Source organism: Macrotis lagotis, chromosome 7, assembly GCF_037893015.1.
Source record: "Macrotis lagotis isolate mMagLag1 chromosome 7, bilby.v1.9.chrom.fasta, whole genome shotgun sequence".
Taxonomy (NCBI): Eukaryota; Metazoa; Chordata; class Mammalia; order Peramelemorphia; family Peramelidae; genus Macrotis; species Macrotis lagotis.
The window spans coordinates 213,505,893-213,533,633 of record NC_133664.1 but is presented as its reverse complement, the minus strand read 5'-3'; the positions used below and the strand labels follow the sequence as shown (position 1 = coordinate 213,533,633).

General features: G+C 37.6%; 1 protein-coding gene across 1 annotated transcript; it reads left to right on the top strand.

Moving 5' to 3' along the window:
- The first annotated feature begins 1,883 nt into the window (after positions 1–1,883).
- On the top strand, positions 1,884–27,597 carry LOC141494271 (dnaJ homolog subfamily C member 9-like). Its single transcript, XM_074195329.1, has 3 exons — positions 1,884–1,921; positions 2,551–2,695; positions 25,872–27,597. The coding sequence occupies exons 1-3, from the start codon at positions 1,884–1,886 to the stop codon at positions 26,430–26,432; spliced, it is 744 nt and encodes a 247-aa protein (XP_074051430.1). The 3' UTR covers positions 26,433–27,597.
- Positions 27,598–27,741: the final 144 nt, after the last annotated feature.

Here is a 27,741-nt window from a genome sequence, read left to right as displayed (position 1 = left end):
GAGCCCAGGGACTGTCAGTTTTGTGATTTGATTGCAATATTGTAAATCCAGAGGGTGAGTATAAAGGATTGTTGTCCAGCTTGCTTACTGGGTCTTATCTCTCTCTTTTGTTTTTTAAGGTTTTTGCAAGGCAAATGGAGTTAAGTGGCTTGCCCAAGGCCACACAGCTAGATAATTATTAAGTGTCTGAGACTGGATTTGAACCCAGGTACTCCTGACTCTAAGGCTTTATCCACTAAACCACTTAGCCGCCCTGGGTCTTATCTCTTAATAGAAGTGAAAAAAAGAGGACTGGTCTTGGGGTGAGGCCCCTGATTCCCATCAGACTAATAAAAGGCCAATTATCTACTTCACTGACACATTGAAATGAATTGAAATCAAGCCCCAAGTGAAAATATGTCCATAAATAGGCATATACAAGATATATACAGAGTTTATGAAAGATAATCTTAGAGAGATGGCACTGCCAAATTGGGGGTATGCTCTTGCAGAAAGTAGAAGAGCAGTTCAACTAAATCTTGAAGAAAGCCAGTGATTCTAAGAAGCTTAAGTGAAGAGGAAAAGTTTTTTGGGTTTATTTTGGGGGAGAACTTTAGAGATATGAGGCATACTGGGGCATATGCAAAAACCTTAAAAAAGGCTAGGATGCTAAAGATGTGAGCCTAGGCTGTCCCATTTTGATAACTGCCACTCCCAATGACTCCCAAAGTCTTCAGTATGTTTTCTAAGCTCTCTAGGAAATTCTTAGGGGAGATCTCTGCTCTTGCTACCTCTGAATGAATATAGAGCTTTGTCTGAGAGGTCCCTGGTATGTTGTGATGCCTTTCTTCTGTTTGCCCACATGTAGATGGATGCCTATGAACTTCTAGTTAACTTTACAGATGTTCTGAAAGCAGATAAAGTCATTTACTGTAATTTTTCATTAGATTTATTAATATGTTTTTATTATTTTACCTTGGTTTTGTGCATTTCTTAATGTTTTGAAGTGATTGAGGGAGATCTGGGCTTACACATATAATTTGCATAAGTGAATGTCTCTTTCACTTATCCTGCTTGCCACCCACAATGGATTTCTGAGATGTATTTAAGTATTTTTATTTTTCTCATTTTGCAGTTGGAGAAACTGAAGCTTAGGATGTTAAATGACTAATCTGGGGTCATATAGCTAGAAAAATGACAGAGCTGGAACTCAAATCTATCTTTTGCCAACAAATTCAGGGCTTTTTTCAATTACTTTTCCTTTCTAATTAATTTTCCAGAATTCATCTTTTTAAATTTATGTTTTAGAATATTAAAGTTCCTCAAAATAAGAGTCAGCTGTACACTTAAGTTGACTTTAGGGGAGGAATAAAGATGGAGTACTTTAATAATTAAAGACATAAAAATGAAAACAGGACCTGTGAATTCATTTTTCCTAAATAAGTAATATCATGTTCTGGGCAGCTAGGTGCTTCAGTGGATAGAGCACTTGACACTTAAACATTTGACACTTAGAAGTTGTATGACCTTGGCAAGTCATTTAACCCTGAATGCCTCAAACCCAGGGTCATCTCCAGTTATCCTGGTTCATATGTGGTCATTGAACTGAGATGGCTCTAGAGGAGAAAGTGAATCTGGTGACTTAGTACAGCATGCCTCTCACTCAAAATCCAATCTATGTGTTTGTTATGGCATCACTTCCCTTCTTTGAGAATGAAGGACAAATATCATCTATATCATGTACTTTAATCCTATTCTTATTGAATAATATTTGTCCAGAAATAGTGAGTCAGACATAGGGCCAAATATAACTATAGCTGTTAGGCCGTGTTATAAATCAGTAACCCTATATTAGTACTTGAAATATCTTCTAGGAAGAAAGAGCTGATGGTATTGTGCAGAGGATGGGCATTGTTTCCACTGCCTTCCTGCAGCTTTCATGGTATTTTTTTCTCATTATTAAAGATTTTATTTTATTTTTTGAGTTTTACAACTTTTTCCCCTAATCTTACTTCCCTCCCCCACCCCACCCCCAGAAAGCAATTTGTCAGTCTTCACATTGTTTCCATGTTGTACATTGATCCAAATTGAGTGTGACGAGAGAGAAATCATATCCTTAAGGAAGAAACATAAAGTATAAGAGATAACAAGATCAGACAATATGATAATGTTTTTTTTCCCCTAAATTAAAGGAAATAGTCCTTGGACTTTGTTCAAACTCCATGGTTCTTTCTCTGGATACAGATGGTATTATTCATTGCAGATAGCCCCAAATTGTCCCTGATTGTTGCACTGATGGAATGAGCGAGTCCTTCAAGGTTGAACATCACCTCCATGTTGCTGTTAGGGTGTACAGTGTCTTTCTGGTTCTGCTCATCTCACTCAGCATCAGTTCATGCAAATCCCTCCAGGCTTCCCTGAATTCCCATCCCTCCTGGTTTCTAACAGAACAATAGTGTTCTCATGGTATTTTTTTTTGAAGGTTTTGAGAAGTAGCAATTAAGCCTCTTCTCCTTGGAGAAACTCTCTCTACAGAACTACCAGAAACATCTTGGAAGGAGAACACTGAAGTGACCAACAGTGGAAGTCTTACTCCAGAAATCCAGCTTTGGCTTTTGACATCTTGATAATCTGGTGGGAAAGAGCTGACTTTTGGCCCTGCAATCTACTGGGGAATCTGGGCAAACTACTGGCTAGGAGACCAAGCTCTAGCCAGGTACTTAACTTCATACTACTTGGTACAAGGTCTCATAGGACCCCATAAATCTACTACGGGGACAGTAGTTGTCAGTGATTCCCCATTAAATTTAAATTCACATTTCTTAACCAATCCTGTCACCTTAGGGAAACCATTTCACCACTCCCACTACAGTATGAGAGGGCTAGCATCTTTGGTGTGAGAACTTTCCAAGCTCTTTTTAGGGCTACTCAACCACCTTTTAAATCCACTTTTCATCCAACTTTGACCTATAGTTCCAAGAAGCTCAAGCATTCACAATGGCAACACCCCAGTAAAACTGTTTTGGCAGTCGGGCTAAATCAAAAAACTGGTTTAGAGGATGTACAAACACAGTGAATTGGGGAGGGGGGAATCTACCCCAAGCATGAGAATTACCCTGACCTTGAAGGCAGATGAAGTAAGCACTGTGGAATCCTTCAAGCTTGATCAGACATCAAAGATGCCAAAGTTATCTGCTGCATCCCAGGTCATCACTAGTCATCTTCACTTTTTTTGTCCTGCCACCATGACTCTGGAAGAAAGAATGAAGCTGATGACTTTGTGCAACTCTGCCTCTTTTAAATTCAGGTCACACACAAGTCAAGACAGACCCTGTGATATCACTGGTCCTTTTTGAAAACAGAGGTCAAAAAACACCAGCAGAGAGTTGAGCGTGTGGTTCTTAATTTTAAGTATACCTATCTGCTAGTCACAGAACCAGCCTTTGTAATTATGTCCTTTCTAGGATCCTTGATGTCCTAATGTTTGAGATTTTGATTTTATCAGCAAACTTTATGGTCTTTGTGTCTTGGGCAAAGCCAAGAATAGCACTTACATATTCTGAGCAAACATCCTGTAGTCATCCATATGCCTTATAACTTCTCACTTTCATGATATCCTACAATGCAATTTCTCCTGTAACATTAGACAGTTTCACAGCAATCTAATCCACAGTAGTTGTTCTTTGTTACATCTTTCATTATATACACTCACACATAATACTCTGCTTATGTAGAGAAGTGGTGTTTGTAAATAGAGATATGAATAAGTCTTGGCATGCTGAATGAACCCAGATGCTTCCAGGTCACAATGAAATTGCAGGATTTTCTCAATTTTTCCCAAAGAGAAGAGAGCAACGAAGAGAGGTAGAATAGTGGCATAGTTGGCAAGGATTAAAGATAAGGTCTGAACCTAAGTCATTTTAATTTTTAATCTTCCTATACTCAGGACCTTTCCTGGTGCTAAGTTGAATTGAAGGAAAAAGAAATTGACTTGCTTTGATCCTGATTATATTGGATTTGAGTAGGAATTGACAATCCTGCATTCCATATTCCAGACATTCATCCTTTCAAACCTTCAAATAGCCAGATCCCTCTTCCAGACTCATCCACGAGTACCTTTCATTAATTCTAACCAATCCCAATAACATTGATTCTTAAAGAATTAAAATTTAAATTTAAATTCAAATATAGTTTTTTGTTTTTGATGATAAATCATAAGCTACTTAATAAAAATAAACTATATTCTTATATGGGAAGATGGTATATAACTCCTAAGAATGTTATTTTTAGGGCAGTTAAAAGGACTTCACATAGATGGGGTGTTGAGTTGATTATTTTGAGATTATCTCAAATATATGTATGTGTGTGTGTGTGTGTGTGTGTGTGTAAGAAAAATGCACTGGGAAAATGAGGAAGGGAGAGGAAGAATAAGGGGAAGCTATCTTATATAAAAAGGGCAGGCAAGGAAGAGCTTTTATGGTGTTGGAGAAAATGAAGGGCATGATGCTGGAACCTCTTATTGGAATTAGTTCAAAGAACACACACAGATAGGTACAGAAATCTAATCTAACAGGGTACAGAGTAAGAGAAAGATGTGGGAAGGAATAATAAAAGAGAGGGCAGATTAAGTGAGACAGTAGTCAGAAGCAAACCAGACTTTCGAGGAGGGAGAGGATAAAAAAGATAAGGCTAAACAGAAGAAAAATAGGATAGAGGGAAAATCATAACTGAATTGAATGAATTCATCCATAAAATGGAAGTAGATAGCATGGATTAGAAACCAAGTTCTATGTTTACAAGAAACACATTTGAATCAGAAAGATAGAGTTAAAATAAGATTAAAATTCAGCAGAATCTATTACTTAGGCTGAGGTTAAAAAAAAGCCAGGGGGTGGTAATCAGATAAAGCAAAAGCAAAAATAGATCTAAATAAAAGAGATAATGGGGGACAGAGCCAAGATGGCAGTGGGGAGGTAAGAATTCCCAGAAGCTTTCTTCTAAAACACCCTAAATACCTTAAAATTATGACTAACCAAATTCTACAGTAGCAGAATTCATAGAAAGACCAAGTGAAACAATTTTCCAGCCCCAATTAACTTGGAAGATCTGCAGGAAGGCTCTGCTCCCCCATGCCCTCAGGGAGCTAGGGTCCCTTGGCTGCCAGTATTCTTTTCAGTGGGAACAGTTTCCAGACCTCCCAATCCAGGGACTATCAAGCAAGTGGGAAAAACTCTTCCAGAGTGATTGTGGAGCCCAGTGCCACTTAGGCCTCAGGACAGACCCTGGGCAGACCTGTGGAGTCACCTAGTAGGGAGCCACCTGGCAGCTGCTTCCAGAGTGCTCAGCCCATGGATGGTAACGGGGTGGGGGGTGGGGGGGAACTGTGGAGGTCTCTCCCCTATCCCTGGGACAGAACTCTGTTGCTTTGGCCATATTCAGTCCCTTGTACTCTGGGACCTCCATTGCCACAACAAAACAAAACTTCCTCACAGCTCCAAGGCAGAGGGGAGTACTTGTGTCATCCACAGAGCCAGAGCACAGGTCAGGAGAGCAGTCAGAGACTCATTAGACATTGAAGTAATTGAGTTCCATTGGGGAGTGTCCCCAAAATACTCAAAATCTTGGGAAGTATATTAAAACCAGGTCATAGACTGGGGAAATTTGTAAACAGAAAAAAAAGAATCTGACCATAGATAATTACTTTGTTCCCATGGAGGATCAAAATACACACTTAGAAGATGACAAAGTCATAGCTTTTGTATACAAAGCCTCCAAGAAAACAGAATTAGGCTCAGACTATGGAAGAGCTCAAAAAAGGTTTTGGAAATCAAGTAAGGGAGGTATAGGAAAAATTGGGAAAAGAAATGAGAGAGATGTAGTAAAAACATGAAAACTAAGTTAACAACTTGGTGCTGAAGAAAACAACATGTTAAAACCGAGTTTAGGGGGCTGCTAGGTGGCTCAGTGTTAGAGCACTGAGCCTGGAGTCAGGAGAACCTGAGTTCCCTCCAAGGAATTACAATCAGTAACATCGACTATGGAAAAATATGGAAGTACCTTCTATGATGGATTTATAATAAAGAATGTGATCCACCCGAGACAGAGCTGATGGTATCAGAACACAGACTGAAAAACATTTTTTTTCTCTTTCTTTTACTTTATTTCTCATGAGGTTTTATATTTTTGTGGGGAAGGGGGTATTATGTTTACTCTTAAAGAAGTCCTGTACTTGAAGGTCAAACTTTTTTGTTCAGCTCTGGTCATTTCAACAAGAACATTTGAAATTCCCCTGTTTCATTGAAAGTTCATCTTTTCCCTGGGAAGAGGATGTTTGTTTTAGCTGGGTAGTTGATTCTTGGTTGCATTAGAAGTTCTTTTGCCTTCTGGAATATTATATTCCAAGCCCTACTTGCCCTTAATATAGATGCTGCTAAGTCCTGGCTAATCCTGACTCCATGATATTTGAATTGTGTCCTTCTGGCTGCTTCCAATATTTTCTCTTTGACTTAGGAGTTCTGGAAATTGACTATAATATTCCTGGGGGTTGTTTTTTTTTGGGGGGGAGCTCTTTCAGTAGGAGATGAGTGGATTCTCTCAATTTCTATTTAACCTTCTGCTTCTAGGATGTCAGGGAAATTTTCTTGTAGAAATTTGTTAAAAATGAAGTCAAGGTTCTTTTCCTGATCATGACTTTCAGCTATCCCAATAATTTTTAAATTATCTTTCCTGGATATGTTTTCCAGATCAGTTGTTTTTTTCAATGAGATATTTCACATTTTCTTCTTTTTTCACATTTTCTTCTAATTTTTCATTCTTTTGGTATTGAAGTATTTTGTGTCTTGACTTCTCATAAAGTCATTAACTTCCTTTAGCTCCATTCTGTATCTGAAGGATTTGTTTTCCTCAAAGACCTTTCTTATCTCCTTTTCCATCTCTTCAATTCTGCTTTTTATTTTTTTTAGGTTTTTTTTTCAAGGCAAATGGGGTTAAGTGACTTGCTCAAGGCCACGCAGCTAGGTGATTATTAAGTGTCTGAGACTGGATTTGAACTCAGGTACTCTTGACTCCAGGGCTGGTGCTCTATCCACTCCACCATCTCGCTGCCCCTAATTCTGCTTTTTAAAGCATTCTTCTCTTCAATAATTTTTTGAACTGTTTTATCCATTTGACCTAAGCTGGTTTTTAATATGTTATTTTCTTCAGCATTTTTTTGGATCTCTTTGACTAAGCTGCTGACTTTGTTTTCATGTTTTTCTTGCATCTCTCTCATTTCTTTTCCCAATTTTTCTTCTATCTCCCTTATTTGATTTTTGAAATATTTTTTGAGCTCTGAACCCAACTTCTATATTTATTGGAGTCTGCAGCTGCAGAACCTTGGACTTTCTCATCTTCAGATTGAGTATTTATCTGATTCTCCATAGGACCAAAGTAATTGTCTATGGTCAGGTTGCTTTTTTTTCTGTTTACTCATTTCCCCAACTTGTGCCTGGTTTTGGGATGCTTCACCTGAGCTTTTGATTGTTATTGGAACACTCCTTCAAGGACCTCAGTATGTGAGGCTCTGACTGCTCTCCTGGTCTGCTGAATGACCACTAGCGCACCCCTCTGCCCCAGGGCTGTGAGGATGGGGAGGGTCCCTGCTCTGTGGGGGGCCCAGACTTTGACCAGGGTCTGAATATGGATAAATCTGCAGAGTCCTTTTCCAGGGACAGAGAACAGACCTCAGTAGTCTCCCTCCATTCCCTTAGCTTCCATGAACTGAGCACTCAAGGCCTAGCTGCTGGGTGACTCTTGTTGGGTGGCTTCATGGTCCTGCTTCCATTTCCTGGAATCTGGGCTGTGCTGAGTTCCAGGGCTGTGCTGAGGGCCTGGGCTTCACCCTCACTCTGGCAGAAGTCTCCCTGCTGATCTTCCAAGTTGTTCTTGTTGCTCCCTGGAGTGCAGGTCAGGAAATTGCCAGGAGCCAGCCCTGGGGCTGTTCCTGGAGGGCTAAAGCTCCTTTGCTCCTGCACTGCCACCCCTCCAACCCTGTGGAGCAGAGCCTTCCCACTATTTTCCAGGTTACCTTGAGCTGGAGAATTGCCTTATTGGATCTTTCTGTGGGTTCTGTCTCTCAAAAATTTAGTTAGAGTCATAATTTTAAGGTTTTTGAAATATTTTAGAGAAAGCACCTAAGAGAAGTTGTATTCCTGCTGCTATCTTGGTTACACCCCTGGAAAAGATGGACTTTCAATAAAATAGGGTAATTTCAAACTTCCCTGTTGAAATGAACAGAGTTGAACAGGAAGTTTGATCTATAAGCATGGGTCTCAGGTGAAACATAGAAAGGTTGGATGGGAAGGGAAAATTATGAAGGATTTAATGTTGTTAAACTGTTTTCATTCCTGCATGGGAATTCATATAAATTCATATAAATCTTCTCATTTAATAGATCAGTTAGTAGGAGCATATATAGATAAGACATAGGAGAGAACTGAATATGAAGGTATAATACAGAGTCAATGGGCAAAAAAAAGAATATGCTAGGAAAAAGGGAAATGAGAGGTAGAAAGGGCTATGATATTTCACATAAAAGTCAAGAAAAAGCTTTTGCAATGGAGGGGAAAAAGGGAAGGTGGGAAGATGAGGGGGAATGAGTGAGTCTTCACTCTCATCAAAAATGGCTCAGAGAGGAAACAATATACACATTCCATGGAGTATAAAAAAAATCTTACCCTAGCAGAAAAAGGAGAGAAAGGGGATGGGAGAAAGGGTACAGGGAGTTAGGGAAGAAGGGTGAAGGTGATTGAGGAGAAGGAGATCACGGGAGAGAGTAGTCAGATACAACACACTTCTTTCTTTTTTTCAAGGGGTGGGCTTAGGTGGCTTCCCCAGGGTCAAACAGCTGGATGAGTTTTGAGTGTCTGAGGCCGGATTTGGGCTCAGGTCCTCCTGACTCCAGGGCCAGTGCACTGTCCACTGTGTCACTTGGCTGCCCCACAACACACTTTTGAGGAGGGACAAAGTGAAAGGAGAGAGAGAGAGAAAATGGAGGAATAGATGGAGGAAAATACAGTTAGCAATAGCAACAGTGAGGAAAAAATATTGAAGCAACTTTTCTGATGGACGTATGATAAAGAATTCAATCCATCCCAGAGACAGAGCTGATTGTTATTTGAACAGACTGAAGTACATTTTTTTCTTTTTCTCTCCCTTTGTTTTTCATGAATTTTCTCTTATCTTTGTGGGGAGAGGGGGGATTATGTTTATATTTACAAGATTATTTTAGTAATGTGTAAATAAAATAAAAAGAGATAATCAGGGAAATGGCACTTTATCCAGAAGTACTATTAACAATGAGTATAAAAAATTTTTTACAGGAAATTTTCTCTCAAAAGGCCTCATTTCTCAAATATATAGGGGACTGAATCCATATTTATAAAAATAAGAACCATTCCTCAATTAATAAATGGTCAAATGATATGAATAGGCAATTTTCAGATGAGGAAATCAAAACTTTCTATAGTCATATTGAAAAAAGGTCTAAGCAGGGGTGGGTGGCACAGTGGATGGAGCACCAGTCCTGGAGTCAGGAGTACCTGAGTTCAAATCCGGCCTCAAAAACTAAAAAAAAAAAAAAGTCTAAGGGGCAGCTAGGTGGCACAGCGGATAGAACATCAGCCCTGGAGTCAGGAATACTTGAATTCAAATCCGGTCTCAGACATTTAATAATTACCTAGCTGTGTGGCTTTGGGCAAGTCACTTAACCGTTTGCCTTGCAAAAAAACTAAAAAAAAGGGTCTAAATCACTAGTAATTAGAGAAATGCAAATTAAAACAACTCTGAGGTACCATATTATACCTATTGAATTGGCTACAATGATGGAAAAGAAAAATGACAAATGTTGGAGGGAAATGGCAAGATAGGGATTCTAAAGCAGTGTTGCTGGAGTTGTGAAGTAGTTTAACAGTTCTGGAGAACAATTTGGAACTGTGCCAAAAGCTGTAAAACTTTGCATAGCCTTTGATCCAGCAATTCCACTATGCAGTCTGTAACCCAAAGAGATAAACCGGAAAGGGCCCATATGTAGCTTTTTGTGGGGCAAAGAATTGGAAATTGAGGGCATATCCATTATTTGGGGAATGGCTGACCATTTGTTGTTGTCTGTGATGTGATGAAGTTCTATTGTGCTATAAGAATAACAAGGGTCATAGCTTTAGAAAAGAAGCTTTAGAAGACCCTTAGTAGTTTTTTAGTTGCAGAAGAAAATGACAAGCTGTTTCAGTATGTTTACCAAAAAAACTCAGATGAGTTCACAATGAGGCAGACATGATTGAAATAACTGAACAATAAACAAAAAATGACAAAACCAGGAGATTATTGTACATAGTAATGGCACTATTATAATGATTATCAACCATGAAAGATTTAGCTACTCTGATCAATATAATGATCCAAGATAATTCCATAGGAGTCACAATGAAAAATGCTGTCAACTTCTAGAGAGAAAATTGTTGAATGCAAATTGGAAGTATAACTTTGTCACGTTCTTTGTGTTTCTTCTTTATTTTTTGGCAACATGACCAATATGGAAATTTGTTTTTTGTGATTTCATATATATATATTTGATATATTGTTTTCTTCTCAATGGTTAGAGAAGGGAAAAGAAAGGAAAGAATTTGGAATTCAAAATTTTTGAATGCTAAAAATAAATAATTTTTTAAAATGACAAAGTAGGTAATAAATTTCACTCATTACTTTAAACAACAAAAACAAATTACTTTTCAGCAGAGGTTAACCTCAAGACAGACCAAAACTGAACCCTTCATTCCCATCTTAACTCCATTTCCTTTCCAACCAGCTGGACAAGACTTAATAGTTTGATCCTACAACCTTCCAAAACCAGATCATTTTGTATCCTGCTAAATTCTTTGACCTCTTTGTTCAGTTCTTTCTTTTACCTCATGACCAGTCTACCTGCACATCTCATCTTTAGGTTATTTGTCCTTTTCATGTAGGTACCTATTGGATAATCCTGACATTATCAGGGAAAATCTCTTCTACATCTTGGGAGTGGATGCGGAGCAACAGCTGTTGCTGTAAAATGAATGGGACATCAAAGATATTGGCCCTAGTAAGGCCTTTGTACCTGAATTATTTTTGATTATATAACTTATGCTGTTATATATGCAGGTATCTATATTTTAGGGAAAATGGAGTTGCTAAATAGATTAAAAGGCTGCACATGATATTAGACTTACAAATGGAACATACAGATTTAAGGAAAGACAAAATTTTTTCATAGAGGGTCTGATTTTTCAAGTAAAGGTAAAGGTCATCTTGACCAAGCAAACTAAAGACAGAACACATTTTGACACAAACCTCTGATCTGAAATTTAAGTTTTTTCCTCATGTAAGTCATTAAACAAGAGTAGAAAGATGTCATATCTAAAAGTTTGTTGTAAAGAAGTAAAAATTTACTTTTAAAAATCTTGTTTTAAAGTATCCAGATTTATTTTTTTATTTAGCAGAATGTTTTTGAAAAAACATGTTATTATATGTAAAGTATTGTGCTGGGTGCTAGGTCAGCCCAGCAACATGACAGACCCAGTAATAGGGGCCTTGTAGAATTCATAACAGCTCACTCTCTGATATCTAGTTGAGGCCTGTTAGGACTACAGTCAGGTCAATGAACATTTATTAAATACCTTCTATTTGCTAGGTACAAGTTCTGCTTGTAATTTATACAGAATGATAGAAAAAGGCCCAAGGTCATGTTATGGGCCATTAGGAGACTTTGATATTGAACCCAAGTATTTGGCAGAAGGTGGATCCCAGTTGTTGCCATCCAATTATGAACAGCTTGGATAGCTAGACTCAAAGTACAGAGGATAAAGGAAAAAACAGGTCTGAAACATACCAATTATATGCCAAAAAAACTGATAGCTAAATGAAATGGATGGATATTTATAAAAATATAAAATACTCAGATTAATAATACAAGAAATAGAGAATTTAAATTAACCCATCAAAGAAAAAGAAATTGAACAAGCCATAAAAGAATTCCTAAAGTGGGGGAAAAATCTCAATACCAGATGATATTAGAATTGAATTCTATCAAGCATTCAAAGAAAAAACATACTAATATTATACAAACTGTTTGTAAAAATAGAAATAAGAAAGGGTTCTACTAAAATTATTCTATAATGTTTATCATAGAATACATATGATTTTGATACCTAAACTTAGGAGAAACAAAGCAGAGAAATAATATACATTCCTAATGTGTGTCATTGCAATTTTTTTCAAAATTAGGAAAATTTTAGCCATAATATACTATACTAATAAACAAAAACAAATTACATACTTATGTCATTATTTTAAAAAAAGGCTTTTGACAAAATACAACCTCCTACCAATTGATCAATAAGCATTTATTAGTCTCCCACTTTTAAATGCATAAGTACTGTGTAAGCACTGGGGAGAGGGAGGAGGATATAAAAAGAGGCAAAAAACCACTTTTGCTCTCAAGGAATTTAAAATCTGATGGGGGAAAATAGCATGCAAACAAATATATATGTATCTATCTATCTATCTATCTATCTATCTATCTATCTATATATATATATAAAGCAAATTATATTAGGTTAAGTATTATGTTAAAATTTGATATCAATAGACCTTTTAATGTAGCAAATATCTATCTAAAATTAAGTGTAAGGCTAAAGGGAAGGAAGGGAAGGAACTCCATACCTATGGAGTTGTAAAGATTAAGAGGAGGTTGAGTAAAATTATTAAAAAATTACATTTGTCTTTAAATAGCTACCTAAAAGGGCTAGAGCCAGGATCTACTCTCTCTCTCTCTCTCTCTCTCTCTCTCTCTCTTTCTCTCTCTCTCTTACTTATTCTTGTATTGGTTTAAGTCTGGATACCATTTCAGGATGGTATGTCTGAAAAATGGAATAGTGAACTGGATCCGGAGCTGGAACTAGGGTCTACTCTGCCTCACTCTCTGGCATCTACCTTTATCCCCTTATGGATCAGTACAGACACAACTTTTATTTCCTTCTCAGTTATCAACTGAAGTTTGATGTTGTTTCTTGTTGCAGCATACCCCAATAGGATATTGGATATTAGGCTATCTGAGTAACCATATTCTTATGGAGTGACTTACTAGGAAATGTTTTTTCTCTGTTGCTGTTGTAAGCCTATATCTTTTGCCTTTTGCAATATCCCTTCCAAGATTTTATCTAGTTTATGGTATAAGCTACCAGGTTTTGTGTGATCCTGACTGTTATTCCTTGGCATTTTAATTCCTTTTGCAGGTTTATGGTATTTTTTTTCTTTGGCCTCAACATTTCTGGGACTTTTTCTTTTGGGGGTTCTTTTCAGGAGGTGCTCAGTAGAGTTGATCTTTATTTTGCTGTTTCTAATAGACCTAACAGATTTCATTTTCAAATATGATGTCCAGACCTTTTTAAAATCATAGTTTTTAGGGAGACTAGTAATTCTTAAATTATCTCTCCTTGAGCTAATTTTAAGATCACTTATTTTTGATATCAAAAATCTTAAGTTTCTTTGATTTAAAAAGAATCCTTCGACTTTTTTCCTTATATTTCTTGCTATCTCATGGAATTATTGATTTCTGTTGTTTTCAGGGAGTCCATCACTAGAGTAAGGCTTGCTACCTTCGAAGCAAGGATAGAAAAGCAATTCTTCAACATTGTAAATGGAATGACACTGAACAAACCTGAATGTTGTAAAAATATAAAGTACAAGTGTCGCCCCAAAGATGCTTTGGACTCTGAGTTTGGAACATTTCAATAATACCAGATTTTTTTCAATTCAGTTTTAATTAATTTTCCTTTTTTTTCTTTGTAGAAAATTTAAGAATGTTTTCTTTTTAAAAAATTCTTTTTTTTAGATATTGCTTTTTGGGAGAAGCATAAAGAGATATAGACAATGTAAAAATAAAGCAAAGTCAAAAACTAATTTTTAAAAAGATTTACTTTTTTTTTTTAGGAAAATGACAAGCAAGGTAAATAGGGTTAAGTGGCTTGCCCAAGGCCACACAGCTAGGTAATTATTAAGTGTCTGAGTCCGGATTTGAACCCAGGTACTCCTGACTCCAGGGCCAGTGCTTTATCCTCTGCTGCTTTATCCTCTGCGCCACCTAGCTGCCCTTTTACTTTCTTTTCTAAGTTACTTATTTTCTCTTGCTTCATGTAATTCTTCTGGGAAAATCAATTTTTTCCTTTCAGTCTCTGAAGTTATATGTCCTGCTGAGTTGAAATTTTCAGTATATCAGGATATATAATAAGTATTTATGGTAGTCAGCATCTCCTCTTTAATCAGTTCTCTAGCCTTAGTTACTAAATTGGAGTTTTGTGCCCTCTAGAATCCTGCTGTAATTGTAAGTGAAATGGTTGACCTGCTTGGTCTTGACCTGAGAGTCACTTGAATTCATTTGCTGACTTCCAACTCTAAGGGTTAGATTTCCCCTTTGGATTTTTGAGGTTTAGACCACTAGATTTTCATGGAAGTAGCACATTTCAAACAAGTTCTTAGGATACTGGAGTCCCTGGGTTTAGGGTATCCTCAATCACTTTGAAGGTCTCTAATGGACTTTCTTGAGGGATCCCTTTCTTCTTGCTGATTCAATACATAAGCCTTGTAGGTAATAAGTGCCTCTAATCCATATCTGATCCTGAGCTAGTGCTGGATTTGCTGTTACCTCTATTCTTTTAGCCCAGAGTACAAAAGTGAGTGGACTTGTAGTTCTGAAGTGGAAAAAATTATTGCAAAACTTCTCATTGGCTTTCTTTCTCTTTTTTGTTACTTTTAAACATTTTTAAAATTAATTTATTTTTTAGAAAGGTTTTATTTGAGTTTTACAATTTTTCCCCCAATCTTGCTTCCCTCCCCCCACCCCCCCACAGAAGGCAGTTTGTTAGTCTTTATATCATTCCCATAGCATGTATTGATCTAAGTTGAATGTGATGAGAGAGAGATCATATCCTTAAGGAAGAAACATATAGTATGAGATATAGCAGAATTACATAATAAGACAATTAAAAAATTAAATTAAAGAGACATGGAAAGTCTTTAGTCTTTGTTCAAACTCCACAATTCTTTCTCAGGAAACAGATGGCATTCTCCATCACAGATATCCCCAAATTGTGCCTGATTGTTGCCCTGTTGATATGAGTAAGTCCATTAAGGTTTGTCATCACTCCCATGCTGCTGTTAGGGTGTGTGATGTGCTTCTGGTCCTGCTCATCTCGCTCAGCATCAGTTCATACAAACTCCAAATTCCCATCCCTCCTGGTTTCTAATAAAACAATAGTGGTCTATCACATACATATACCAGTTTGTTAAGCCATTCTCCAAATGATAGACATTCCCTCAGTTTCCATTTTTTTTTGCCACCACAAACAGAGCTGCTATGAACAATTTTGTACAGGTGATGTTTTTACCCCTTTTCATGATCTCTTCAGGGTATAGACCCAGTAATGGACTGCTGGATCAAAGGGTATGCACATTTTTATTATCCTTTGGGCATAATTCCAAATTGTTCTCAAGAAAAGTTGTATGAGTTCACAGCTCCATTAACAATGTAATAGTGCCCCAGATTTCCCACATCCCTTCCAACATTAATTATTGTCCTTTCTGGTTATATTGGTCAGTCTGAGAGGTGTGAGGTGGTACTTCAGAGATGCTTTAATTTGCATTTCTCTAATAAGTAGTGATTTAGAGCAATTTTTCATGTGACTATGGATCACTTTGATTTCCTCATCTGTAAATTGCCTTTGCATATCCTTTGACCAGTTGTCAATTGGGGAATGGCTTGTCTTTTTTTTTTTTTTTTAATTTGACTCAGCTCTCTATATATTTTAGAGATGAGTCCTTTGTCTGAAATACTAGTTGCAAAAATTGTTTCCCAATTTACTACATTTCTTTTGATCTTGGTTACAGCAGTTTTGTCTGTGCAAAAACTTTTTAATTTAATGTAATCAAAATTGTCTAGTTTATTTTTAATGGTGTTCTCTATCTCTTTCTTGGTCATAAATTGCTTCCCTTTCCATAGATCTGACAGGTAAACTATTTCTTGATCTTCTAGTTTGCTTATAATATTGTTTTTTTTATGTCTAGATCCTGTATCCATTTTGATCTTATGGTATAGGGTGTGAGGTGTTGGTTTAATGTAAGTTTCTTCCATACTAACTTCCAATTTTTATCAAAGAGAGTTTTTATCCCAATAGCTGGACTCTTTGGGTTTATCAAACAGCAGATTACTATAATCATTTCCTGCTAATGCCCCTAGTCTATTCCACTGATCCGCCACTCTATTTCTTAGCCAATACCAGACAGTTTTGATGATTGATGCTTCATAATATAATTTTAAATCTGGTAGGGCTAAGCCACCTGCTTTTGTACTTTGTTTTATTAAATCTCTGGAGATTCTTGACATTTTATTTCTCCATATGAATTTACTTACAATTTTTTCTAACTCATTAAAGTAATTTTTTAGAATTTTGATTGTTAGGGGACTAAAGAAGTAGTTTAATTTTGGTAGAATTGTCATTTTTATTATATTTTCTCAGCCTATCCATGATCAGTTGATATTTACCTAGTTATTTAAGTTTGTTTTTATTTGTGTGAGAAATATTTTGTAATTGTTTTCAAAAAGTTTCCGAGTCTGCTTTGACATGTAAATTCCCAGGTATTTTATATTGTCTGAGGTTACTCTGAATGGGATTTTTCTCTCTAGCTCTTTCTGCTGCATCTTGCTATTCATATATAGAAATGTTGAGGATTTATGAGAGTTTATTTTATATCCTGTGACTTTGCTAAAGTTGCTAATTATTTCTAGTAGTTTTATTAGATGATTTTTTGGGCTTCTCTAGTTATACCATCATGTCATCTGCAAAGAGTGAGAGTTTTGTCTCTTCCTTCCCTATTCTAATTCCTTGGATTTCTTTTTCTTCTCTTATTGCTGAAGTTAACATTTCTAATACAATATTGAATAGTAGTTGTTAGTGGGCATCCTTGTTTCACCCCTGATCTTATTGGGAATGCCTCTAGCCTATCTCCATTGATTATAGTGCTTGTTGATGGTTTCAGATAGATACTGTTTATTATTCTAAGGAACAATCCATTATTCTTATGCTTTCTAATGTTTTTAGTAGGAATGGGTGCTGTATTTTGTCAAAACCTTTTTCAGCATCTATTGACATGATTTCTGATATGTTTGCTACTGATATAATTAATTATAATGACAATTTTCCTAATATTGAACCAACCCTGTATTCCTGGGATAAATCCTATTTGGTTATAATGTTTTATTCTAGTGATAACTTGTTGTAGTCATTTTGCTAAGATTTTATTTAAGATTTTTGCATCTATATTCACCAGAGAGATAGGTCTATAATTTTCTTTCTCAGTTTTAACTCTTACTGGTTTAGGTATCAGCACCATCTTGGTGTCATAGAAAGAGTTAGGCAGAGTTCTGTCTTCACCTATTTTTCCAAATAGTTCATATAGAATTGGGATCAGTTGTTCCTTAAATGTTTGATAGAATTCACTTGTGAATCCATTTGGCCCTGGAGATTTTTTTCTTAGGGAGTCCAATAATGGCTTGTTGAATTTCTTTTTCTGAGATAGAGTTATTTAGGTATTTAATTTCCTCTTCATTTAACCTGTTCAATTTATAATTTTGTACATATTCATCCATTTATTTAGATTATCAAATTTATTGGCATAGAATTGGGCAAAATAATTCGAAATTATTACCTTAATTTCCTCCTCATTGGTGGTGAGTTCACCTTTTTCATTTATTATACTAGCAATTTTGTTTTATTCTTTCTTTTTTTATTCAAATTGACCAGAGATTTATCAATTTTACTTTTTTTTAATAAAACCAGCTCTTGATTTTATTTATTAGTTCAATATTTTTCTTGCTTTCGATTTTATTAATTTCTCCTTTAATTTTTAGAATTTCTAATTTGGTATTTAATTGGGGGTTTTAGTTTGTTCTTTCCCTAATTTTTTTTTTTAGGTTTTTGCAAGACAAATGGGGTTAAGTGGCTTGCCCAAGGCCACACAGCTAGGTAATTATTAAGTATCTGAGACCGGATTTGAACCCAGGTACTTCTGACTCCAAGGCTGGTGCTTTATCCACTACGCCACCTAGCCGCTCCTCTCTAATTTTTTAGATGCATATTTAGTTCATTTATTTCTTCTTTCTCTAATTTATTCATGTAAGCATTAAAAGATATATCTCCTGACAGCTGCCTTAAGTGTATCCCATAGGTTTTCTTATGTTGTTTCTTTATTGTCATTTTCTAGGATAAAATAATTGTTTCTTTCTATAATTTGTTGTTTGATCTACTCATTCTTTAAAATGAGGTTATTCACAGTTTCCAATTAGTTTTGGGTCTATATCTTCCTGGCCCAATATTGCATATGATTTTTATTGCATTATGATCTGAGGAAGATGTATTCAGTATTTCTGCCTTTCTGCAATTGCTTATTAGGTTTTTATGCCCTAGTACGTGATCAATTCTCATTGGCTTTCTTGATCATTATTCAGCTTTATGTAGCTGGGTTTTTTTTTCTGAAGTAGAAATTGTAAATGGAATTATCTTGTCAATGAGTGTCTGTCATGCGCCCAACCACAATGCCCAGAGGCTCCAAAATCTTCCTCAATCCTGGACAGGATAGAGAGTTTACTAGTGCTTCTTGTTCTTTCTTTTTTTTGGGGGGGGGGATAATCTTTTTTTTTCTTTTTTAATTTATTTTTTTATTCTCATTTTGTACAAATGTTTTTTTTACATTAATAAAATATACTTGTTTACAAGTAAACAAAATACCCCTCCCCCCATGAATATAGATAGACTTGCTTGGGTGAAAAAGGAAAGGGGAGAGAAAAAATTAAAATTAAAAAAATAATAGTAATAATTGTAGGTATGGCCAGGTGGCGCAATGGACAAAGCACCAGCCCTGGAGCCACAAGCACCTGAGTCCATATTCAGCCTCGTAAACCCAATAATCACCCAGCCATGTGACATGCAAGCCACCCGATCCCCACTGCCCTGCAAAAACCAAAAAGAAGAGGAAAAAAAAAAAGACCCAGAATAAAATAAAATAGTAATAATAGTAGGGGTGGCTGGGTGGCAGACAGAGCATTGGCCCTTGAGCCAGGAGCACCTGGGTCCCAATCCGGCTCCAGACACCCAAAGATCACCCTACTATGTGGCCCCAGGCAGGCCACCCAGCCCCACTTGCCCTGCACCCTCCCCCAAATAATAATAACAAAAACTGTGCTTCAGTCTTTGTTCCAACACCATCAACTCTGTCGTGGGTGGATCACATTCTTTATGATAAGTCCATCATAAAAGTTACTTCCATATTTTTCCAATGTTGCCATTGCTGATCGCAACTCCCTCCTTTCGTATTTCTCCACTACCATGTACTGTATTTTCTTTCTCCTTTCACTCTGACTCTGCTGTAGGGTCGCTGAGTGGCGCAGCAGACAGATCCCTGGTCCTGGGGCCAAGAAGCCCTGAGCCCCCATACCACCCCTTAGGCCCAGAATCCACCTGGCCCTATGGTCCTGGGCAGGCCATCCAATCCCAGCCCCTTGCAAGAAGTAAAAAAAGACAATGTGTTATATCTGACCACTGTCCCACCATGGTCCATCCTCTCCTTCTTTATTCACATCCCCACCCCTTCCCCTGCTCCCCCCTCCTTCTTACTCCAGTTGTCTATACCCCATTGAGTATATTTGCTGTTTCCTCTCCTAGCCATCTCTGATGAGAGTAAAGGTTTCCTCATTCCCCCTTGCCTCCCCCTTCCATATCATTGCAATAGCTCATTGTAATAAAAAAAATCTTATTATGTGAAATATCTTGGACTATTGCCCCTCTCCTTTTTCTTTCTCCCATTCCATTTCCCTTTTTTCTATTGACTCCATTTTCACACCATATTTTATTTTCAAATTCAGCTTTCTCCTGTGCTTCAACTATAAAAGCTCCCTCTACCTGCTCTATTAACTGAGATGGTTCATATGAATATTATCAGTATCATTTTTCTATACATGCAGTTCATCCTCATTAAGTCCCTCATATTTCTCCCCTCTCCTCCAATCTCCATGCTTCACCTGAGTCCTGTATCTGAAGATCAAACCTTCTGTTCAGCTCTGGCCATTCCAAAAGGAGCCTTTGAAATTCCCCTGGTTCACTGAAAGTCCATCTTTTTCCCTGGAAGAGGACATTCAGCCTTGCTGGGTAGTTCATTCTTGGCTGAATTCTAAGCTCTCTTGCCTTCCAGTATATTGTATTCCAAGCCCTACAAGCTTCCAATGTAGTTGCTGCTAAGTCCTGTGTGATCCTGACTGCAGCTCCACGATATTTGAACTGTGTCCTTCTGGCTGCTTGTAATATTTTCTCTTTGACTTGGGAGTTCTGGAACTTGGCTATAATATTCCTGGGGGTTGGTTTTTTGGGAGCTCTTTCTCGGGGGGATCGGTGGATTCTCTCCATTTCTATTTTGCCCTCTGCTTCTAGAATATCAGGGCAATTTTCCTGTAGTAATTCTTTGAAAATGATGTCAAGGCTCTTTTCCTGATCATGACTTTCAGGTATTCCAATAATTTTCAAATTATCTTTCCTAAGTCTGTTTTCCATATCAGTTGTTTTTTCAATGAGATATTTCACATTTTCTTCTAATTTTTCATTTTTTTGGTTTTGAAATATTGATTCCTGATTTCTGGTAAATTCATCAATCTCCCTGAATTCTATTCTTTGTCTGAAGGATTTATTCTCCTCAGAGAGTTTTCTTATCTCTTTTTCCATCTGGCCAATTTTGCTTTTTAAAGCATTCTTCTCCTCAATCACTTTTTGAACTGTTTTATCCATTTGACCTAAGCTGGTTCTCAGCATGCTATTTTCTTCAGTATTTTTTTGGATTTCCTTGACTAAGCTGCTGACTTCATTTTCATGTTTTTCCTGCATCTCTCTCCTTTCTTTTCCCAGTTTTTCTTCCAACCCCCTCATTTGATTTTCAAAGTCTTTTTTGAGCTCTATCATAGCCTGAGCCCAATTTCTGTTTTTCTTGGAGTCTTTAGATGCAGGAGCTTGTGCTTCCTCATCTTCAGACAGAGTATTTTGATCCTTCTTGGGCTCATTTGCAAAATATTTCTCAATGGTCTTCCTCTTGTTTCTTTGCTTGTTCATTTTCCCAGCCTAAGCCTGTTTTTTTTGGGGTGCTTCCTGAGCTTTTGGGACACTCCCACAAGGGTCTCAGTGTGCGAGGTTCTGTCCTCCCTCCTGGTCTGTGAATGACCATAAGCGCCCCCCTCTGCCACGGGACTGAGGTAGAGGGGGCTCTGCTGTTCTATAGGGGGGCCTAGACTGCAATCAGTATCTGAATGTGTTCAGAGCCCCAGAGTCCTGTTCCAGAGGCAGAGGACAGAGCTCAGCAGTCTCTTGTTCTTTCTTTTTAAATCATTACTTCATTTAGAATGCTTTAAAATCTTTGTTATGGTTTTTCTGAGGGAATTCATCTATACCATCTTTGCCAGAAGTCATGAAATCACTTCGTCCTCTTTTCCCTCTTTCTCTATATTCTTTACTCTATTTTCTTCTTTCTGAAAGTCAGGGTTAAGGCATAGATGAGTGGAAGTAGCTATGAATAAATCATTAATTTTATTCTCTAAAAGTTCTTTCTTACAGTATTCTTTTCCTTGTCAGGAAGACTTTATTCTCTTGAATGGCTGGGCTTCTTTTTTTGTTTTTGTTTTTGTTTTTGCAAGGCAATGAAGGTTAAATGACTTGCCAAAGGTCACACAGCTAGGTAATTGTTAAGTTCTGAGGCTGGATTTGAACTCAGGTCCTCTTGACACCAGGGCCGGTGCTCTATCCACTCACCATCTAGTTGCCTCTGGAATTCTTTAGGAAATCAAATAAATGTGATTAAACAGCCCCTGTAAAGCTCAAGCATCCATTTAAAAACTGAAAATCTGTTTAATTTAGGTTAAATTACTCACATTTTCACATTCTCTGTCAGATTTGGTTTTTTATTCATGATTAAAAAACATTTCTAGTAAAAATAGCAAGTCATGCAAAAAAATTGTAACCTTATTTTTAACTTAGCCCAACCAGTAGACCTGAATATTCCCTTCCAGATGAGTGGGATAAAGTCTGAGATTTCTTCAGCAGAATATTATAGATTAGAAAATAGTTGAACTATGTGTTCCTCCTTGCTTGACAAAGCAACTTCTGGGATATTGGTGAAGAGTCAACTGACCCCATCTTATCTGTTGAAGTTCAGATGTCCATTCAGTTCCTGGTTTTGGTTTGAATTATGTGCTTTTTTCCCACTTACAGGTCTAGATTGTGAAGACCACGTTTCTCATTAATGAGGGTGGGTCAGTGGCGGGGGAGAAGGATCAAGTTAGGATAAATGTGATTCTTGGGTCTTTTGCTTTTGCCTCAATCTCTGTAATTGATTGGGGTCTGCTCCTTGAGAAACAAATAAAACTTTCTCTTCATATCTTGAGAGAACTCCAAAATTTATTTAAGTGTCCCACCCAATTTGGGGGCCCTTTTGGGATTACATGCCCATTGGGGACCGCAGCTTCTAAGAATTCTGGCAAAAAGGCACACCTGCCCAAATTTGTCAGTTTGCCATTTTCTGGATAGCCTTGTTTTCCCCCTTTGTGCAAGTGACCCAAGGTGGAGAGACTCAGTAGGAAGAGAAGAGCAAATCTGATGCAAGAAACTGACTGGTCAGTGAGGACAAAGAACAGTTATTAACTTCTATGCACAAAGGCCCCAAAAGAAGGTAAACCTAGACCTTGGAATCTGAAGGCACTAGATCCTGGAGGGTCCATTTGGGTGATTGAATGTTGGGGGTGACCCCTTCCAGTTTGGGTGAAAGAGATTTGGATCTAAAGGCACTTGATCCTGAGAGGTCTCTGTCAGTATTTAAAATGGGAAGGACCCTGTCCTAAGCCTTCCACCTCGGTAAATCAAGTAAATAAGACTAAAATATAAAGGGGAAAAGTAAGAAGAAAATGATTAAGTATTGTTGTCTTGTATGGGAAAATAAAGATATAGGAGAAGGAACATATTTGGCCTGCCTTTGGGAGGGAGAGATTGTCAGAAGAGAGGCTGAAATCTCCCCTCTTGGCATTCCTGAAATGTTAGGAATTTGCCATTGGCCTGTATTTTGAAATTATCAGTTTGGAAAATTCTGTTGCATTTTATGTGATCTGTGTTTGTGCCTTTTCTGCCTTTATGTGTTTAGATTGTCTATTTACTTGTGTGATTTATTGAATGGGAAAAGGGGCAGTCAGTGAGTTCCCCTAAAGAGTTCCTTGGGTAGCTTTATTTTGTTATTTTGGATTTTTAGGCAGTATTCATCTAACTCTCATCAAGGCTCTCCCCTTGAGTCTGCTTTTTGTCTGTTAAAATGGATAATATGATCCCTCCCTCCTCACTCCTGGGTTGTCTCTTGAGTGCTTAAAAGAAGGATTTTTATTTTGATTAAAAGGAATGGATTATGGAGGCCAAACTACTCACCCTGTTATTCTACCATTATAAGAAAGGACCCCCCCCCCCCTTCTCTGTTTATGTTCCCTTCTATTCCCAGTTCTTTATGATTCTGTGGTGCCAGAGTGTTTTCCTCTACCATCTTTTTAAAAAAAGAACTCTAGTATAGGGGAAACTAAATAGTTAATCTTTTTTTTCACAAGAACGATATGGTAATATTTGGGAGTTTATAAATATAGATTCTGATAATGTTGGTTATTACAGAAAATTATGGAATATGTAAGGATTTAAGAATAGAAGATCAACTGCACCCCAAAAAGGATTGTCCCTCTTTAAAAGTTATTCAGTTTACTCTATTTGAAGAAAGGGGGGCAGGGAATATTCTAATTAGGCAAAGGGATTTTTGAATGACTGTTTGCCTTCTCTAGGGTTTTAGCAGCTATAATTCAGAAGTGTTAAATATTAAAACCTTGGAATGGAAAATGTATTGTGAAAAGTGGAATTATATCTGATTTATATAGCTATGTGATTCTAGTTCAGAATAGTATGAATTAAAATCAAGAAGGGATGATGAAAAGGAATGTGGAACAGTATCTTGAGGAAAATGTGAGTTGTATAGTCTGAGTAAAAGGTTCTGAAAGTACTGGGAAGAAAATACAGACATAGAGACAATTGGGGTTTTTGAATCATTTGTTAAGTATGGAAATTGGTTGAAGCATGTAGATAGAAGATTTGAGCAGGTTTGACTTTATATACCAAAGATGGATTTTGGGAACTTTGTAAAGTGGTTTACAAATCATTCTAAGAGGAGAAGTAAGTGGTTGTGCAGTGGCCCCCATGTGGAAATCAGCCCTCCCTCACTGAGCCAGGTGGGAGGAGAATCTAGCTGACAGAAGTCAATGCCCAGTCTTTTGGTGTGGCTAACTGTTGGACTTGCAGTAGTCCACAGCAATCTGAGAATTGGCCTTGGGTACCCCTGGGTCTGGCCCAGATTCTCAGTTCCTGGTCAGAGGTGCACTGTGGCACAGGATTCTGATCCAGAGGAGACAGACACCAGTGGCACATGACTGAGTTAGTTCAGGGTGACTATTGTTTATAAGTGACTGGCCAGGATATTTGCCTGGGGAGTAGCAAATGTCCGGACATGTCCAGAAGCAGGGTACATATATCAGGACTCAACAACAAGACAGGTGGCCTCAGACTCATGTGAGATGAATGATGGTACCTGGATCCCTTGTAAAGATGTGCAAACTGGAGGACTTGTCAAGGGAAATTGATTATGAGTTAGTATGAAATTGCAAGGAAATGGCCATTTGCAAGAAAAATAATTTAAGGAACATTGCTAGGTATATTAGCCATTCTTGGGATTGGTTCAATAGCACAAAATCAGGAATTTATTTTGATCAGTTTTGGAGCCAGGAAGACTTTTCTAAAGACATTGGTATAAAAAAATTTGCCAATGGAAGGAGGTACAGCAAATTTGGATATGTGCCTGTCATGGTGATTATAGGGCTTATCTAAAAGGGGCCCTTGGAAGTAAGGAGGTGATCAGGGAGTTGTTATTTAGACTTAAGGACCTACTCAGAAATCTGAAGAAATCTCATCAAAATAAAAGAGGAGGGATTGAGTGGGATAAAGTCTGAGATTTCTTCAGTAGAATATTATAGATTGGAAAATAGTTGAACTTTGTACTCCTCCTCCCTTGACAAAGCAATTTCTGGGATATTGGTGGAGTCAAATGACCCCATCTTATCTGTTGAAGTCCAGATGTTCATTCAATTCCTAGAGCTGAAAGAATATTCTGGTTTTGGTTTGAATTATGTGCTCTTTTCCTTAGATTAATTTACAGGTCTAGATGTGAAGACCACATTCTTCATTAATGAGGGTGAGTCAGTGGTAGGGGTGGTGTGGGGGGAAGAGGGATTGAGTTAGGATAAATGTGATTCTTGGGTCTTTTGCTTTTGCCTCATTCTCTGTAATTGGGGTCCTTTCCTTGAGAAACGAATAAAACTTTCTCTTCATACCTTGAGAGAGCTCCAAAATTTAAGTGGTATTTATCCCCCCACCACCACCACAGAGATCACTAAGGTAGAAACGTTGTCTGGAATTTCTAACCCTGAGTTCTCTATTTAATTTCCAAAGGTGTGCCTGCCCACATGTTGGTACCCTCTCCCCCTCCCCCCTCCCCCTCCATATCCTCCTTCTCTGTCAGTAATTGTGAATCATGTTTTGAAAACTTAAGATAACTTTAGATAAACCACATTGGTAGATACAGGAAAAAACAAACTGCTGAAATTTTTCTTGAGTGACCCCAGTTTCTGATTTTTTTTTCCTTTTTCCTTTTTTTTTTTTAAAAAGTTCAGGCCTCCTCCTCCGGGGCGGCACCACCACGCGGCCAGGGCAGGGGCCCATGGCTGGCTGGGGTCGCCCCCAGATCCTGGGCAAGGCCTATGCGATCCTGAGCGACCCCGAGGCGCGGGCAGCATAGGACGAACAGGGCACGGTGGACGAGGAGTCCAAGGCTCTGAGCCAGGAGCGGACTGGGCGGCCTACTGGCGGCTGCTCTTCAGAGAGATCACTTTTGAAGACATTAAGACCTCTGAAGAGAAGTACATTGGTTCAGAAGAAGAGCTGGCTGATATTAAACAAGCCTATGTGGATTCAAGGGCGATATGGATCAAATCATGCAGTCTGTATTTTGTGCAGAATACACCGACAAATATAATACAACAGGCCATCGATTCTGGAGAAGTTCCGCCCTTTAAAGCTTTCCTCAAAGAGTCGAAGCAAAAAATGAATGCAAGGAAAAGGAGGGCTCAAGAAGAAGCCAAAGAAGCAGAAAAGACCAGAAAGGAGCTGGGCCTAGGGGGTGAACCAGGTGATCTAAAAGCACTTATCCAGAGCAGACAAAAGGATTGAGTAAAAGAAATGGAGAGTTTTCTGGCCCAGATGGAAGCAAAGTATTGCAACTCTTCCAAAAAAGGGAAAAAACCAACTGACAAGAAAGGAAAAAAATAATGAAAGCAATGCTTTTGTTTATTCAGTGGAATATTTAATTGGTATTCTATAATTGGTAATCTATTTAATTGGTACTTCCTCGCCTACTGAATAAAATGAGAAAATCTTTATTATTAAAAAAAAAGTTCAGGCCTCCTAGATCCTGAAAATTCAGAATCCACACTGATCCTTCTTTTCCCCATGTCAGCTCTTGCCTTCCCACCCTCCCCCCCAGCTTCTTGCTTCACATCCACTGAGACATACATACAACACAGTGATCATTATTTTTTTTTAGGTTTTTTGCAAGGCAAATGGGGTTAAGTGACTTGCCCAAGGCCACACAGCTAGGCAATCATCAAGTGTTTGAGACTGGATTTGAACCCAGGTACTCCTGATTCCAGGGCCAGTGCTTCATCCACTGTGCCACCCAGCTGCCCCAGTGATCATTATTTGTTGTTGAGTCTTTGCTCACAATTTAATAACATCAGAGAAACTTATTAATTACAGAGATTTAGTTTTATTAAATATAGAAATACCCCTAAAAAGGGAAGATAGTAGTAATTAACCATTAATATTGGCATTTTTACTGATTAAGGTATGAATTATGTTTACTTAATGAATGTTTATTTTCTTCTCCATTGTCAATATTCCAGAAGAAGGATCTGTTATCAACTGTTGTACCAAAAGGGAAACATAATTTAAGTAGGTTGTCTGAATGTTGAAATAACTCAGGTACTCCTAAGTAGAATAACGTGATAAAGAATTAAAATTGCATAACAGTTATCAACTCACTGTATGTTTTCTTAGTTGCAGGAGTGACTACTTTGTTGAATTGTAAATTAAGTAATCTGGACCCTCTTCCCATTTTAACTAAAAAAGCATTTTGGACTCAGATATGGCTAGGTGGGAACTCATTGTGCTAAGAGATAATGCTTTATTATGAAGACCTTTCAGATAGACTTCTTCAGTGGTTGAGTAAATTCATTTGGACTCATGGACAAAAGTACTGATTGGTGATGCTGAGAGACCACAATTCTGTGGACACAAGAATTCAGAATCACTTACAGAATGTAATTAACATATTCACTTCCAGAGATAGTCTAACAAACAAGCATCATCTGGAATGTACAACTCTGAGTTCTCATTTACTTTCCACAGGGATGTACACACACAGGCATATACATGGAATGTTACCTTTATATATACTAGTTTTCGGTTAGTAGGGAATGTA